At 43.8% G+C, this 18,580-nt stretch overlaps 1 protein-coding gene across 1 annotated transcript; it reads right to left on the minus strand.

The window, feature by feature from the left end:
* Positions 1-1,275: 1,275 nt before the first annotated feature.
* LOC104269859 (protein spire homolog 1-like) lies at positions 1,276-17,815 on the minus strand. The gene is made up of 16 exons (XM_009864603.1): positions 17,698-17,815; positions 16,875-16,906; positions 16,231-16,395; positions 15,354-15,479; positions 15,033-15,098; positions 12,364-12,561; positions 10,234-10,302; positions 9,637-9,766; positions 9,058-9,194; positions 7,627-7,702; positions 6,932-7,092; positions 5,644-5,775; positions 4,238-4,302; positions 3,374-3,401; positions 2,833-2,975; positions 1,276-1,689 (listed from the first exon to the last, which is right to left on the minus strand). The coding sequence occupies exons 1-16, from the start codon at positions 17,813-17,815 to the stop codon at positions 1,518-1,520; spliced, it is 1,818 nt and encodes a 605-aa protein (XP_009862905.1). The 3' UTR covers positions 1,276-1,517.
* Positions 17,816-18,580: the final 765 nt, after the last annotated feature.

The following is an 18,580-nucleotide window of genomic DNA, read 5'->3' on the forward strand; positions in this document are numbered from 1 at the left end:
CAGGCTGGAGAGCGGGGCAAAGGGAAACCTCATAAAGTTCAATAAGGACAAGTGTAGAGTCCTGCATCTAGAGAGGAATAACACCAGGCACCAGTACAGATTAGGGGCTGTCCTGCCGGAATTGGAGTCCTAGTGGACAGTAAGTTGTCCATGGGACAGTGATGTGCCCTTGTGGCCAAGAGTGCCCATGGGATCCTGGGGGGCATTAAGAAAAACAGAGACCTACTGGAGAGAGTCCAACAGAGAGCTACGAGGATGATTAAAGGACTTGAACATCTCTCCTGTGAAGAGAGACTGAGAGAACTGGGGCTGTTTGGCCTTGAAAGGAGATGGCCGACAGAGGACCGTATTAACATAGATAAATATCTGAGGGGTGGGTGTCAAGAGGAAGGGGACAATCTCTTTCCAGGGGTGCCCGGCAATAGAAAAGGAATAATGGGTGCAAGTTAGAACATAGGAAGTTTCACCTCAACATGAGGAGAAATTTCTAGCTCAGTGGTTTGAGCGTGGTGCTGACAACAACGACAACACCGAGGTCGCGGGTTCGATTCCTGCTTGGTCCCCATGCGTTGCCTGGTCTAGCTGAGAGGTGGCGTCCCTGCCCATGACAGGGAGGTTGGACTAGATCTCTAAGGTCCCTTCCAGCCTAGGCCATTCTATCATTCTATGATTCTATGAATTCCTGGGGAGAAACATACATACTATCAAAAATCCCGTGTTTGGTTTTAACTACACAAAGAATTTACTAAAAAATTCATTATTTTTCTAGGATGTCATATGTTGTAATAATAGTCCAGTTGAGCTTAGGACAAAGCTTACGGTCCATACAAAGAGCAAGGACCTCTCAAGGACAACCATCTGTGCCTCAGATAATGATGGCATTAAGCTATACTAGGTACTTCAGTGACACGCTCCAGAGAGTTCTAGTGGCAAAGCACAGATAGCATACAGATAAAAAACAAATTAAGAGCTAGTTTCCTAAGCAAGGAGGCTGAGCAACGGTGTCAGACAGTCATCACTAGTTATACGCATCAGAGCCATGAATTTTAAGTGCTTTTCAGTGAGTTACAAGGAAGGACTAAGTGTCTGCAAAATGCATGGTGATGTGATCATGCTGAGAGCTCCACTTTCCAAGCCTCTCAGGGCCAGAGGTTTTAGCTTAAAAGTCTCCCTGCACTCATTACATAGCGCGAAGCCTGCTCAGCAATGAATGCAAACCATGCCACAGAACAATGACAGCTGCAGGTGCAAAGGAGGAAATGCTAGAGGCTTGATAGTGCTTCAACATTTATTTACCCCAAAGACACATTAAAAGAACTGAAACAGTTTTTAAAACCACAAAAGCTTTATAACACTTCACAATACATAAATACTAACTGTGCTTCCCGCTTAAACTAAACAGCAGGGAGGTCTTTTATTTAGGCCTTTATGTCAGTAGATGCATAAAGGTGTTTCATTTACTTCAGGTACAGAACAAGTGACAGGAAAAATCTATGGTAGAGTCATTCCAGTTTGGTTCAAGGCCAGGAAATTCTCCTGAGAGGGATGCTCTGCTGTTGACTGGAAGTCATGGTCAAGAGATACTGCTCACATTGCATACAGATGTCTGCAGTCAGCCAGCCTGCCATGGTCCCTTTGTAACAGCACAGAGCCTGTGCTAGGCAATGAGGTTCCAAAATAACAGGTACACTGGAGTGGGAGAGGGAAGAAGAAAAGGAGGAAAGCTGGCCCAGGTTCTGTTAGAGGGCATGGTGCTCTTCCACCCTTCTCCCACAGATGATCCAACCCTGCCACGTGATTTAGCTAAATGCATGAGTTCAAGAGAGCAGTCAACTCCACTTAGGAAGGCTACTAAGCACCAGAACAGCTTCATTTACTGACACCTTTTCTCTGTTGTCATGTATGTCAGCCAAGGAGCTAATGGATGTCTGTGGTTAACCCAAGCTCATGGCTGCATCCTTTTGCTGTCAGGTTTTTTAGCAAAAAAATGCCATCCTGAAGTATGGCAGTGATGCAGCCACTGAGACCTCTTCTGCAGCACCTGCATTGTAAGACAGACCAAACCACTGCCCCATACCATTAACTTCAGCAGTGAACACTACATCTGATTTTTGGCAACTGAATTACAAGCCTTTAAACCAGAAACTGCTGTGCCTTTATTTTGGCTATATCAAAAATGGTTTCAGAGAAAAAAATGCCTGTTCCTTCAGCAGAATATACAACTGCTTAGAAGAGAGCAGATACTACATGTTTCCAGCCCTAGATATTGCATTTACACCCACAAGGTCTGTCTTTTCCACCCAGAACTGTCTAAAGCTCCTTCTGAAATAGTTTCCTTTCTGGGGACAAAAGAGAAATGGTGCCTGTATATGTGTGGACGGAGCAATAAACCATTTGTGGCATTACTGTTCAGTCAATTATATTTGAAACCATTAGCATATTCTATTTATAGGTATAAAGACTCTATTCCTGGGTTGTCGTCACCCAGTTCTGGGGGCAATAGAATATAAGGGGTCTGAAAATCCTCTCACAAATTAAGCTGTCACAAGGAACCTTCTTTGTCTGGGCTAATATGAACACTTCTGAATCCATCTCAGAAACCTGACAGCTAAAAAGCAAAATGGATTTCAGAGTACCTACACATCCTCCCTGAAATCCACATTACTTCCAGAGAACCGTAGACTAGTTAGACGAGTTATGATTGATTCAGCATAACATCCAGCTGATCAGCATAACACTACATACTGCTGTCTGCATATTCATAGACTTGCATATACAAGTAACTGATAACATTTTTCAAGGTTAAAACAGAACATCCCTGTCCCAGCTTACCTCAAACATTCCCAGTGCTCTATTTCATGCAGCAAATCTAAGCTCTTCTGCTCTTGAATAGCTCGGTCCTCCTCTCTGGAGAGTCTCAAAATTTTTAGGAAGTGAAGTGGGAGATGTACACATGTTCTGAAGGGCATGGACATCTAGAATCACAACACAAGTCACCTGAGTTCTCAGGGAAACACATCCTCCTTCTTAGCAGAAAAATTTTCATAGCATGCAATTGATCTATTGGTGCACTCAGAAGACAGACATGAATGCAGTGAACTTGATGACCCTTGTACAAATAGAGCACAAAGTAATCCTGACCACTTTAGATAAGGTGACAGAAAGCAGAACCAGAGTTGGTTTAGCTGAGTATGACAAGACATGTCTGTGGCACCCTGGCTACTTTTGCAGCTTGTAATATTGCCTCTTCTGTTTTCTTAGAAACAAGCTAGAAGGTATCAGTGGGACAAAGAAAAGCTTCCTATGACTATATGAAATGCAGGGAAAACAGAAAATGTAAATAAACATATGCTGTTGTAAAGACTAGACTTGCCTTGATGCAGCAGTCACAGCAGACAACACTAAGAGAAAAAAAGTTCCCAGCATTATCATTTGAGTAAAGCACAGCAGATACCAGTATTGCAGCTAAGGATGACTTTCCCAAGTAAGTCTTAATTTGTGATTGCAGCTCAATCACTTGATGGCAAAGTAAACAAGCTTGGAACTCTCTATTTGGTTTGCCAGCCCCCCTATTTATTCTAGCTTAAATCATCTGAAATGTGTCAGCATCCATAGCTTGAAGGCTTTATCTGCAAATGCACGTTACTTTTCACCCAGCATTACCACCAGACAGTTATTCAATTCGTAGTGGTTATTTACTTGTTTCTTGTAACAAATTCAGTTCTTCACCACTGCTTCAAATAGATTTAAGCAAGCCTTAATGAGCCCAAAGCTCCCCTTTTCCCCTCCCACGATCAGAAAACGTCTGACAAATAAATGGTTACAGGTAGGTGCAACCCCTTTCCCAGTCACAAGGTCTGGTGTTCCCTTTTTCATCCTCAGCAGAAGACTCTAGTGGACAGCCTCTCCCAGAACTTGCTGAAGCCCTTGACTGAAGTTATATCCAACCTTTAGAGCAAAATGCAGAAAGTCACCTCTGATCAAAAATGATCTTAGAGAACACGGTAAATTTGGTCATTGCTAGTTTACTACTAACGGGTAAAACTGAGATACCACTTCAGAGGCAAGTTTTTCCACATCTTCTGCAGCAGTAGACACTTCAGCCTGGCGGGTGCAGTAAGGCAAAACTGAAAGGCTCAGCAACCTGCTCCTATCCAGCACTACAACTGTTTGAATATCATTTTCAGTATTTTCACTCTTTTGTCCCTCCTCATTCAGTCCTTCTGTACCAGCTCACCTGCTGCAGAGGTAACAGCTGTAAGGCCACTTAAGAAACATCTGCTTATGGCAGCTGAAACAAATCTGTGGAAAAGAAAGTTACTTGTGAATGGCAAATGGAAAATATCTTTGTATCAACAGTACCCACTCCCTGCCAAAGAGCAAGCACATAAACCAACCTTCTAAAGGCTTTAGATCCACATCCAATAACAGAGGTCCAATAAAGGATAGCAAAGACACAGGAATTAAAAGCTAAAAAGGCAAAGAAAGTCTTACTTGTAGGCCAATGTTTTTAAGATGCAGAGGTTTGGGGCAGCTGCCAGACAATAGGAGTTTAAAAAAAGGCTCTTGAGCAAACAATAGCTGTATTGTGCAAGAGTGTAACAGTAGCTAGTTAAGAGAGAGAAGAAGAGAGACATTCTTTGAGGTAAACTGCAGCAATCCCAAAGAGATTAAGTCAGGGCAAATTTGAATCAAATCCTGAAGCAAAAAATGAGTCATAAGGAAGCTGATGAGTCGCTTGAACTTTACAAAAAAGAACACATTCATATGCAGCTGGCAGTCAGAAGTGATATTATCTTGAGAAGCAGAACTTGAGAAAGCTAAAAAAACTTTAGCAGCAAGAACACAAAGAGGGTAAGAGAGCCATTTTAGAGTAGGCAGAGAGCATGCAAGTTAAAGCAGGGTTGGGAAGGTGAGAAGAAAACAAGGATTCAGTCTCAGGAGCATCAGACAGGTTGTGGAAGTAGCATAGCTCTGCTAGTAGAACCCTTTGGCTCTGTCTATGCTGCTAAATAACCGAGGGCAACAAGCTGACCCCTAAGCCAAGTAGCACGAACTTCCTCACATCTGTGTTGCAAAGGGCTTGTACTCCCAACAGCTGCTCTAGAGGAGCTGGCTGGAACACTCCCTCTACAGGAGTCTCGGTGAATAAGCCAGCAGTTAAGCAGAGTGGACAGCCAACAGTCCTGGTGTGCTGCAGGTCATCCCTGTCCTCCTCATCTCCCTGACCTTCACATCTACTCAGCAAGGTGGTTTGAGTCAGTACAGCTCAAGTGTGGGAGCCCAAGTTAAAAGCCTCTGTTTCACTGTTTAGAAGTACCAAATCCCAAATAATGACTTTGTGATTTCAGAGCTGGCCAACAGTCACAACGGTGAGCTCTCCAAGCATGGAAGTAACAGACAAGAAGTATCAAGCAAAGGCTGGGTTACTTTCTAGGCAACTTGCACAGCTTAAGCTCGATGAGATGCCATCACTATACAAGTGTTAAAAGATTTTTACAGTCTAGGGCCAAACTTGGATCAGCTGTATGAACAGGGTAAGCTGAGGCAAAGAGCGACTCAGCAGTTCAGCACTGAGGGCCATGAAGCCAACCAGCTTTTGAAAAGGTAAGGACAGCACAGAGAGAAATAGAGGAAACATACCTTTGCTCTTGGAAAGACACCATCGCTACCTCCTTGGAAGAAGCCTTGCCCTTCCAGCACCATCGTTGCATATCTGGTTCCAATCAGCTCAGCTATGGTTGGTGATGACCACTTGACAGGAAAGGGACAGTCCTGTTGAAGGGCAGAAGTTAAGCATCAGAGAAAGGTGAAGGTATTTGGGAAGGTCGTCCTCAGAACTGGGTCCCAAAAGGCTCAGGAGCATTCTTCCCCAAAACTAAGTTTTGTCAGTGAGGGGGAGCATTCATTGACAACACTAGCAGAGAAACTCCCGCAGGGATTTTAGTGGTTGTTAATAGTGTTCCAGCAGCTTCCTGACCCTGCACTAGGGAAGCAGCTCCCTGGGTCACCACAGTACTTAACACCACCTCCAGAGCCAGTCTCCGCAGAATTCTATCCTTTGGTACACATCAGGGCACCGGTGGCACCCCGGCCCTTCCTAGGTACAGGACGCCCCTCCACGGCACAATACTCTCTTGCCTTCCCTTTCCCAAGACCCAGTGGCACCACGTGAATGGCAGCTATGGTGTGGTGGTCAACCAGGAGAGATAACAGTGCTTTGGTCCCCAGAGGTGGGGAGCCCAACCCACCTGCATCCCCCACCACACTGCTGAACAGAAAGTTCACACAGGGTTATGGTTGCTTTATAGACTTGCCAGGGGAGCAGAGAGGGATGCAGAAGGAAAGGAGGAGGCAAGGGCACAGCACACCTTTTTCAAGTAGAACAGGGTGAACCCATGACTCAGAAAGTTCCACAGAAGCTCACAAAACCCAGCATTGCTCCCACCATGGCCATTCAGAGCCTGGTGACTTCAGTACCGCATACACTGAAAAGTCATCGATGCTGTACTATCTACATTTTGTCAACCACTTGTTCCCTTTACTGCAGCTTAAAGATGTTTGTAAATGTATTGAAACCTAGAAAGAATGAGGGGAGATAGAGAAAGCAGGACAGTCCCACTGCCAGCTACAGTCTGCTTGAGGAAGCCATGGCAGACAATTTCAAGTAATGCAGTGGTATTCTTCTCCTCTTCTATGAGGAACAACTTTATTTTGTATCATTCAAACTAGGAAGTCTCCACAAGGACACTATAGCATCCAATCTTCTCTTAAGCTGTCTCCAAGAAGAGCACAAAACCCCAACTTCAGATCAATGTACAATATGGCCTGAGATGAAAACCACAGAACATGCTTACTGCTTGCACAAGAATCAAGGTGCAAGCTCTGGTCATTACCAGATGTACCAGACCAGGCTTGCTAGCTGACATACCAGACTTGCAAGTTCCTCCCTTTGAAGGCCACTCTCTAAAGATTTGGACCTTCCTCTGTAAGAAGGCAGCTGCTGTTGGCCAGCATTCAGGAAACCATTAGGTTTAATGTCTCCTAGTGTGGGTGCACTCACAGGATGACATCTGCAATTTGCAGTGAGACCTGGACAGGAAGAGACAGTTTTAGGATACAGAGAACCAACAGGCAGCTTCTAAGTATTCACCCCAAAAGCTGAGCGCTCAAGAGTGCCACACCACCTTCTGAAGGTAGCAAGGCTTAGATCTCTCCCCCTCAACCCTCATCAGCTCAGATCACAGAAAGCAGAGGTTACAGTAATTATGCTTGTCAGTACACACTGATGAGGCTTCATTAGCACCATTTAGTTTAATTAAATCAAGTGGTGCACTTTCTACTTCAATATGCAAAACAGTCATTTAGCTTTTACTATGAATTCCAGCTAGGCCTTTGGGGACATGCTATCATTGTTTTGAAGCTGCAGGAGCTATACATGCTTCACTCAACTGCAGATGAATGGTTTTCTAACGGCATCTCTGCAGACTTGTTACTTAGTGTTGGAGCTTCTCCTGTAAAGTGTCTTGAGGTGATCAGAGAGAAAATGTACAGTTTTGGGAACCCCACAGGTCACTGACTGTACTTTGTCGTCTGGTTCAGATGTGCAGCTAGAAGCACACTGACCTGTGCTATTGCAGGATGCTGCTGACGGCCTGGTGGAGGCAAGCCAGGTGCTGGAAGGCAGCTTGGGACTGGTTTCCTGTAGACCAGAGGACAGGATGTTCTCAAGCTGCGTACAAGAGACACCAAGACCACTTCCTCAGAAGTGCTGCTGTTAAATAAAACCCAGGGTACCCAGGACTGACCAGAAATGTTCAAGGTTGAGCCAAAAGCAGAGTGGAGAGAAAAATCAATGTGGTACATTTAGCAACTTCATATTCCAGGAGGTAAGTTATTTTTCCCCACTACCAGGAAGGTCCAGCCAAGCTAGTGAAATTTCAAATTCATCTGTTTTCATTCTCACCCAAATTCAATGCGGATACTAGCCCCAAAGTTTCATCTGTTCAGGAACCAACTTCACAAAAGCCTCCTTATACAACTCTCAGTGTACACTGAAATTATTTTCTTGGCTCCCACTTACTTGAAGAAACACTGGAGAACAGTTCAAGAGACTGTGTCCCACTAACTTAACACAAACCTAATGCTGTATCTCAACAGCATTGTTTCTGGCTTCTCTAAAAAAGCAGAAAACAAATTTGAGAGTAGTAGTCTCCATCTGAAGCTCCTTCTAATTTAGCAGTAAGACATCAACCACAGTTGATGTCTCAAATGCTGGACATTCCTACAAGTAGCACAGACCTGTGCAAATAAAGCTAAGATTTTCTACTTTTATTAATTCATATCCATTTTCTTCAGTTAAGCAACTGCATGTCAAACTGAAGTGTTTACAGAAAACAGATTCCTGCTTGTATGCCAGCATGTCTGTGCTAGACATGATGTGTTAGGGCTTAAGTTCTGCTCCGCATAATTTCTGAGTACGCTCAGACTGAATCCCAGAACCAAGCAGCCAAGTTTCTCATGATCAAGCCAGGAGTTAAAAAACCCAAAGACTACGTATCATGGTTTATTCAAGAAAGGTGCTCCCAACATTTTTCCACAGGCAGAGGAGTGGGACTTCACCAATGAAGTTGTTTCCTGAAAACAAATCATTATGTCTCCCTTCCACAAGCTCATATACCATGCAAAATGCAAATGCATCAATACATTTAGCATCAAATGCCTAACTCTGAATTAAGAGTGGGAATAGTTCTGTCCCATATTGGCCAGACTCCTAGGCATATTAAAACTTCCACAGGATCTAGCTTTAAAAGACTAGAGCAGACCTTGCTTCTATAGGCTGCAGTCATGCTGCCAGAAAAACTGTTTAAATATGGCATGAGCTTCTGTAGAAGGTTCTCCAAAGTCCTTTCTAACAGTACCACATTTGTTCAGCTTTGAGAGACAAGATTTCCCAGACTAGGATTTGAACCTGTCGTTCCAGGCCATGCGTGTGTGCACAAATCTAATGCCTGAAGTACTTTTGCCTCTTCAGAGTGCTTTCATTTAAAGCCTTACCTGAGCTCCTGGTCTCAGCTGCTGTGTTGTAGTGCTGATAATTTTCAATTCAGTACTGGCATCTTGGAAAGTTAAAAAACGCTCTGTTGGAGATTTCAAGGCAATATTTGGCGTCACAAGCATTTCTGCAGGGGAAACTGGGAACAAAAAACACCACACGCAAAAGGCAAGATACCATGCCGTTACAAGAAAATGACAGATTTGATACCCACACATCAGAATTTGAGATTTGGCTAGACTTTGTCCTGGCAGTTTTATAATCTTTCAGTTTTAGGTGATGGTCAAAGTCCTGTCCTCTCACTTAGCAAACAGACAAATTTGAACATCCATTAAAAGAAGAGGGTAAGTTGAAACATCTTTTGAGTATTAATAAGCCTCAAACAGATTTTCTAGAAAGAACTCTCATCATGCCGTATGACTTCTGTCACACAAAACTTGCATTCCCACCTCGCGTGCATTATACATGCTATGGAAAAGATAAGTGGACTTTTCATTTCATTTCATTTCAAAGGCCATCCATTATTTTTACTCAACACTGATTTCACTTGCATGCCTGACAGGTGACTTCGTAGCAAGTACCTTTGGGCTTACTCTTATTTTCTCTTGTTGCTGATGACCGAAGGTTCTGCGGTCGTTTTATTTCTGCCATAAGCTGTTCATGCCAGCCGGACTCCCACAGCACACATTGCTTCAGCTTCCTCTCCAGCACCTACGGGCAAAGGTAGGTAGTACCAGGGAGAGCCAGTGGATAGAGCAAGGAGACCAGTGGTGACAGAACTACTCCTCTGGGAATGGCAATCTGCCTCTGACTCAAGAGGGCACTGGGCCCTGCCCGTAAGACACATGTAAGAAAACATTTAGATAAAGCATAGTAGAATACTTTAGCAACTCTCAGATTTGAAACAAAACTCTAGGAGTGCTTTCAGGACCTCAGAATGTTCCAATGGAAGAAGCAGTGGAGGAAGCAGGGAGATTGATCATCTTTCTCCTCTGAAGATGTCACCTCCCATTTTCTTAACCCCATGTTCTGGCAGAAGGATCTGCCTGGAAGTTAACTATAGTTAATATATCCCCCTCCCAATTCCAAACCAGTAGCTCTGCATTCCTAGAAACTGTCCCATCAGCTCCAGAATCAGCTTGTTTTGCTATCATTAGATGCAGCACCAGGTCACCTACTGGCTTTAGATGAGGCTTAGGAGCAGATACATCAACTTTGAGGGTCCCATGTTTTTGCTTGATGATCACCTGAAAGAGCAGAAACAATGCTTAAGCAAGAATTCTTTCTCTGCTCCTGGCACACCCTCCCACTGAGTGGCACAGCAAATAAGTTAGGATGTGGGAATGGAGGAGCTGGGGAAGGCATAACAAAACTGAGTCAGGAAGTGTAAAATAATGAGGTTCACCTATGTGGGTTTTTGGTAGAGAGAGATTTCCCTGTGGCAAACTAGAGGCAATCAGAAGTGCTGCACAGCCCTTTCAGGCTTGCATGAGAAGCATACAGCCTTCAAGCCCCAGCAGTTCATGAACAGCCCCTGGAAAATACTGTACTTAAATTTTAATATCAGGAGTGATCCTGACAAGCACCATGGTCACATCACATTCAACAGTGCAAACTCAGCTCCAGGGAGGACAGTAATGGAACAGGTTAACAAGACCATAAAAAGAACTCTAGCAGCAGGCAGCTGTATGCATGAACTAGACTCCCAGAGACTGGCTTACAGCCTGACATAAACTAGGCACAACAGCAAGACAGAACTGCTGGGCAGGTATTCATGTGAGGCAGACCATCTCTCTCTTCAAGCCCTGTGCTTGCCGCATAGGGGAGAACTGACAAAACAGTCGTTGCACACACATGTTTTTAGCTGCCTTGTTCACTTACTCTTATTTTGAGGCTATGCCATTTACTTTCCTTGTGTGAACAACTTCAGAACACGTGGGTGTGCAGGTAGAACAACACTACAGCTTCCCACACTGGCTGTGCTTTCATTCATTTGCAAATTAGACCACTGTTTGCTGTAAAAGCTTTAAAATAGCTTTGCAGATGGGGAAATCCTTCTTTAAGAACCTTCACAAAGACTGAGCGGTAGCACTCGATGCTTTCTTCTAGCATTTCTGACTAATACTCTTCAAATATGTTTGTGCTTCCTGTGGAACACATTAAAAAATAAAGACCCAGTTCATTCTGCCACCTTGAGTAACGCTTCTGTATTGCACAGTGCATAGTTAGAAGGTATAATCTCCTTTCCACTACTATTCATTTATATATCGATCAAGATACCTCCAGAGAAATGTCATAACTTTATCTGAAGGCTGAAGCCACAGCCAAGAAGAACCAGAGCTGGGGTTTTATCGAGGTTCATGGTTTATCTGAGGCTTTTAAATCCCCTGTGCCTTAGCAGCACCAACAATGAGAAAAAAAAACCCTAAACCAAACCTGATGTCTAGTGTGGTATGCAAAGTTTTCACTTTTTAAAACACCGCTCTTTATTACAAGTAGAGTTGTGTCTCATCTTCTGCCAAGATGTCTGTTTGTAAAGCACGCCAATGCCACAAAGCCTCATGCCAATGTTTTAGATGTGTTCATCACTCCCAACTCAAGTTGCAGCAAGTGAACAGTATCTCAAGCCTTTAGAGACACCTGAGATATTTTTGTATCAGGCCATCTTCACCCGCCATCCACGTTGCTGGAAGCCCCCACCACATAAGACAGCAGAGCAGCTACCCCTGGAAAGGGGCTCAGCTTTTTTTACCCTGACTAAACTCCTGCAGTAGATCACACACACTGGTCTAGAGGCTTCTGCCTGAGGCCAAGCAAAGGACTTAAAAAAAAGAAGAAAAAAAAAAGTCCTTTTGCACTTGGACACATTCCACAACATCCCAGAAGGCAAGGGAACTGGTAAGAGATGACAGGCACAGCTTAGCTCAAGGAGCCTGGGAGGACACAAGTGTCCAAGGTGGAAAGCACACACAGGCAAGGGTCTGTTTCATGAAGCTGTTGAGGGCAAGGCAGCCTAATTGCTCCAGGAAAGGGAGTGGCTGACCCCTGGAGGGAGATCAAGTTTATCATCCAGCTTCATGAAAGCATGGCTACCCCTGACTTAGTAAGTTACTGGAAATGAAGCACTTGGGTGGACAAACATGGTGATTTAATGCTGAGCTGCAGCCGAGTGGGAGACCTGAAAGCTTCTGGAGTTGGAAGTACCCTGTAGAAAGACAGGCTTCTGGAGAAGAGGTCTTAACAAATACTGCTTAGAAATGAGGTACAACAGGTTGTTTCAAAGTTGTCCATTGACTCTAGTCACTCACCTCCCGAAGGGTGTACCTCTTGTGCTGAATATCATCCAGAAGTAATTCATAGGGAGAGCGGATACATTCTTTTGGAGGCACGTGATGCTGTGGTTGCTCAGTGACCTTGCGCAGCCTTACACCGTTCTTCAGCTCATGGATGACACTGGGCCACAGGGATGCCTCAGAGAAACCAGTGAGGGCCAAGTCAACAGCTGCCTAGAACATACTGAGAAGCATCCCTTCCCTCCACATAACAGGGCACACTTAACTGAAGTAGTTCAGAAACACAGAAATGTGTCCTTAACATCCTCTTCAACTCCCTTCCAGATCAGGGCACAGTACCAGAGAAGAGAAACGCTTCTCTTTGTAGAAGCTAATTTACAACAAGCCACTCTGGAGCTGGCTCACCAGGCTCATTCCCAAATTTCGCCATTAACTATGAACGTACTTCAGCAAAACACAGCTTCTGCTGTCCGATAGCTAGACTTGTTTTCTTGAACTTGCTGCAAGTGCTCCAGGTGCCAGAGTTTTTCATATTATTGAATCCTAGTAAACACTGGGAATGAAACCCCAAATCTCACCATGAAAATTCTCTGGACTTTCAGAAACCAATGGTTGAAGGGCCCACAGACGAAAGAGGAAGACGAGAGGAAAGGGATCTCATGCTTTAACCTTCAAAGCAGCATATGCTAAGTTAGCAGTTTCAGCCTGGAAACACAAGCTGATAACTCTTACATCTGCTCATCCTGTTCCTGTATTAACATCTGAGGATGCTCAGGCATGCAGTATAACCCAACAAAAGTTAAATACAGGAAAGAAAAAATAATCAACTCAATATCATGTTTAGACAACATTGTAATGGAAGTGCTAAGTCAACAGTGCTTATCTGGATCCCAGCAGCAAACTGAGTAAGAACAAGTGATGATTGTATTATAAACAGTGAAAAGGAAGCAAAACGTTTTAGGAAACTGCCTCGGAACAAAGTTTCCGTCTTAGGCTCCTTTCCCTTTTCTACTTACAGTGTGAAGCATCTTCTTTCAACTCACCCCTTCAGATATCTTGGTATAATATCAGAAAAGTCTTACACTAACTCTGAACGATAGCTGCCTTCAAGGAAAAATATATTTTGTTGGGTTATTTTAGCCTGACTTTGGTACAGTCACATCTCAATTCCAGAGAACTACAACCATCAAGGAGTGACCACATACTAGCCATATCTCCTAGGCTATATTTATTATTGTATAGAACACACAAAAGCCTCTGGGCAAACTGATCAGTATGAGAGACCTTTGAAAGAGCTGATCCCGAGCCATTTGCACTTTCTAGAGCTGTATGTCAGATGATGACAGAACTCAACTGAAAGATATGACATGAAGAGAGACTTCTGCACTGTAATATTGCCACATCGCTTTTGGCACAAGAATTGCCTTCAGCTGGCCACTTCAGAGCAACTCATACACCCACAACATTTTTCAGATGTAGGTGACATCATTATCACTCACACTCTTCTCTCCCTACTGACTGCAGCACTGCAATTACTCCACTTGGGCTGTCCCACGCATTGTCAAACTCCACGTAAACTTCCCACACCTGCGCGATACAACACAGAACGCCACAACACTCCAAACCTCTCGCATGCAGTTCAACAGATGAGTGGTAAGACAGCTGTGTTCCTCAGAGCTCTCACTGCTTAGATTTCAAGGTGAAGATTCTCTTGTGCCACGCACGATAAACTCTGCTGAAACTACAGCCCTGCATACTACCAGGCTGTGCTCAACATTTCGGAAGGCCCGTTTCATAGCAGCCAACACGAAACAGTGTGGTCCACAGAGAGCATTAGCTGCTTGGCACCACTCACGGCATCAGCTCTAACCTGTGGGATCCCAGTAAAGCTGACATACTGGTTATTTTAAACTCAAGAGTTTGTCAGAGAGATGCAATCAACTGGTGCTTAGGGACTTGGAAACTAGCGGCAGAGGATTTACAACAGACATCCTACTTTTGGAATTCATGTCTCCTGAAGGAGCAGAGGCCAAATACACTGGCCTTCAGGCCACACAGCAAAGCCCATGTATTTTTACATGTATTCCCTGCAGAAAAGAGCTATAGCAGTTGATGAGTTTGTGGTTTGAGATAGCTTGCCAGTTTATTTTAATAGATCACAAAATTGAGAATATGCCCAAACACACATTTCACAAACATTTTCATACGAATAGTTTGAGCATGCTTCAAAGCAAGTGCTATTTAGACAAAGGGAGCAAGTCCACAAGTCTCTTGGGGTGTGCCGTTTGTCTCCACAGACTCCAGACTACAGTGCATTTGTTTATGCTGGGCAGAGCTCCAGCCAGAAGAACTATTTGATTCTGACTGAGCCCTGACTGTGAAGGGCCTTGAAAAGAACACACTAAGCTGCCTTCTCTGTCCCAAACACACAGTCCAAGATCTATGGAAGGACAGAATGAAAAGACAAGAAAGGCAGCAAGCAGGAGGCAGGAGCTAGTTCAAGTTCACTTCCCAGCTCGATTTGCAGACAAGTCTTCAACTACTTAAGCTCTTGAATAACTTAGGAAGTTTCATTCGTGCTCAAGCTCTACTTTTCATAGAAGAATCAGTGGAAAGCCTCAGAGACAAGGCAGACAAAAACCAAACAAAATAGTCCCCCATAATGAAGTAATTAAATCCCTTACCCGGTGTTTTTCCTTCTTCTGAAAGGGATTCTCCACCAAATATTCCATATCCATTTTTCTCAGTCTCTGAGAAGGAAGAACATGAGGTCATTACCTTGCACTTTTCTATCTATCTAGTTAATCTGAAAAGCTTAGAAGTCCCAAACACCCAAATTTTCAAAAGCTACAATAAAATACTAATATGGTGCAAAGCCTTTCACATCATGAAAACAGACCTTCAGCTAAGTACTCCATTTCTGCTCCAACGGGAATGTTACTTTAGAACTAGGTGAGAGTACAAAGGTAGAGGGTATAGGAACTAAGGCATGATCCCAGATGTACCTCTTTGGAACTCTGGATGACGGTCACAAGCTCCTGAAGTTCCATATATTCAGTAAACAGACTCCTACAGGTCACTTCATAATGGCTGGTAGCCTCAGAAGGCCTGGACAAGTGCTCCTCACAGGCCTGAAAGAAGGGCAGCTATTTAAAAGAGATCTTGAAATGAAATAACATGGTAGGATGGAAAAAGCAAGATTCAGTTTTCTCAGTCCATGGCTGAAAACTCCTTCACAGCCCCTTTGTATCTGTTTTTTTCCTCCCTATTTCAGATGCAGAGGAACAAAGCAGTAAGATGTCCAATCTTATATATGCAACAGTGTAAGCAGCTGTGTAATTTATAAACCTTGTTTTTCATAAGGCATGCTTTGAAATAAGTACCTGGAGGGAGAAGCCTCCAGTGCAGACAAAGCACAAAAAACCACAGCAAGTGGAGTCATTTGCCCTATTCTTTTCCCTTGTGCTGATCAGACTGAGGGGTGGGAAGTTTCTCATACATTTAAAATAGGGTTGAGAGGAAAATGTTCGAGTTGAGATATTCAAACTCAGCTCTTGCAGTAACTGAATACCATGGACAAGTGACATTTTTCAGTATCCATAGTCTTCTAGGTATTGAATTTGGAGACCATGTCCAGAGAGACTTCATAAACACAGCTGTGAGAGCCATGCTCAAGTCTTCCTTCTTCATTCTTTTCCACAGGCCTTTACAAGCACCTAAGCTGGTTTTGCCCTTTCCTTCTGATGGAAAAGGCCACATGCTCTGTGCCCTCCCAACAAGCTACTCATCTCCTTCCCAGAAATGCTCTTGCCCCTTGGTTAAGAACATTGTTCCACCAACTCCTGTAAAGCTGCTGTATTTACTAAGTGGCAAGAAGGAAACCTTCATAACATCCTGCAGGGTGATTGCTGGTTTCGTTGCCTCATCATCCAGTTTTAACATGAGGCACAGCAGTTTCTCCAGAGGATCGCTCAGTTCTCGCTCCACTTGGCTGTCAATTCCCCAGTCCAGGGCTTCATAGATCACCACTCCCAAGTACTCCAACAGCTGCAGGCAAAGACGAAGGAAGCAGTACAGCACAAAGTGTTGTAGAGAACTTCATAGCTCTCACTCCCCAGCCATGTGCATACCCACCACTGCCCCTCAAGGCTGAGCACATCTCTCAGGATGACAAGGGCCCAAAGGGCAGCTAGATGCCCTAGTAGCCTGAGAGAAGCTGGTTTCGGATTTTTAAATGAGCTTATCTAGCACCTCTAATTTATCTGTTATTAAGACAAAAAGACTGTGGGCTAATCCACAGTAGGCAGTATTTGTGCAGATTGTTTCCCAGTCCCATTGTCTTATTTGAATTCAGTTGTAGCATTTTGCTTCATTTTCCAAACTGCAGAGGACAGAGTCACTCTCACAGGTCACAGCAAATTTAAGCACCTCAGTAGTCTCCAAAGATATCTGCATCTCCGGAGCTTGCCTTCTACAATTGCAGGATTATATCTGCATATACAAAAAAGATGAAGACCCAGGCTTACCTTGTCCTCTGACTGCTGAATGTTGCCAGCTTCTGAAAGAAAAAAAAAAGGCAAGGGAGATTAATAAACAGCTTTTACAATCCTTGTCAAGAGAGAGAAACAGGAAGAATTCTTGATAATAAGGGGAAAAACCCCTCCAAGGTCAGTGCTGAGGAAGTCCTTTTTCCTTTTCCTAGGAAAAGCAGGCCTATATTTGGGGACTCTTGGAAAGCAACGCAGGATACTCTTCTTATTGTGAGCATTAGCCCCAAACTAACTGCTTCTCAGTAGTTTTTTGTTTGCTAATAGATATCTAACCACAAGGAAGGCACTGAATATTTGTCTTCATTCTTTACTACTCACTCTTGTCCCTGAAGAGTTAGCCTAGCATCCACCACTGCAGAAATGCAATGAAGCCCTGCATAGGACAAGCTTATTGCCATTTGCTGGCTACACCTATTGATAAAAGGGAAACTGTATATCATAGATCTGTCGTAAGAGCTACTGTAACAAAGGAACCATACAAACAGAGCAGGACACACAATACAGCCTCAGACTATTTATTTCAAATAACATATGTGGTGACACACTTTCATCCCATCCCCACAACCAAATGACTCACTAGAGCACTATTAGAAAAATTAGAAGGCCGTACATCTCTATTACCACTCCTCTACAGTCCTTTGAAATGAACTATAGACAGCAGAATAGCTTCATGACAACATACAGTGAGAGGAGGGTGAGTGGGGAAAGCAGGAAAAAAATTAAATTCCCCATTTTGTTCCCACATTTCCACCCGTTACAGGAGCAGTCTGTGACAGCCACAGCTACCCTATGCTCTTACCAGACTTGTGGTAGACTCTGAAGGAAGCAGTACCATCAGCATGGATGAAGATGCTTCCAGGACCTTTTATGAATACAGAATGTAGTGGTGGGCACAGCCCCCGAGCCAACTGCTCCATTTTACGACAGCACTGAAAGCAGACAGCCCAGGCTTGCTCCTCGCTTATGGGCTGTTCGAAACACTTCAGAATCTCAGCTAGAGAGACCTTCATGATCTGCTTACGCTGTGGAGCCTCCATTTCCTCCTTTAAGCTTTCATCTACACTCCTAGCCTACGAAGTTTAACACTCCACTTTCCAGGACAGGCAAGTCCTCTTAGCAGCCTTTTATCAGTTCTGCCTCCTGGTTTGTTCTCACCTCTCTTCCCTACAGGTGCAACCATTAATGCCAATTTTGCTTTATCTTTTTAAAGGGACATGACTTTAACCTGTATTTCTATGAGAGTCCTTGAAAGAAGGCAGAAAGTATGCAACAAAATGGAATCTAAAAGGAAAAATAAGACTGTACAAAAATCACACTCAATTTAACTCCACTATTTCTACCAAATATATCAATTGCAATGACAATTAATTGGCAATACCAAAGAGAAGATTACATTCAAATCCAGGCAGAAAGGTAAGGAGGCAGGAAATAACATCTTATACTCTGGGGAGAAGGACTCACAGAAGATCACACAAATTTGATGGTGAACAGCAATAGAAGGGGAGCACTAATACATTACAGCAATCAGCTCCAGAGGACACCTGCACCCGCCACAGGCCCCACTCCTGTCCCACCTTCACCCTCGGTCCCTGCCCCAGCAAATCCCGACACAGGGCACGGGCTGCAAAGCTCTTCCTTACTCAAAATTCTGAATTATTGCCTGATGAAGATTTTTTTTTTTT

This window comes from Apaloderma vittatum, unplaced genomic scaffold, assembly GCF_000703405.1.
Source record: "Apaloderma vittatum isolate BGI_N311 unplaced genomic scaffold, ASM70340v1 scaffold800, whole genome shotgun sequence".
Classification (NCBI taxonomy): Eukaryota; Metazoa; Chordata; class Aves; order Trogoniformes; family Trogonidae; genus Apaloderma; species Apaloderma vittatum.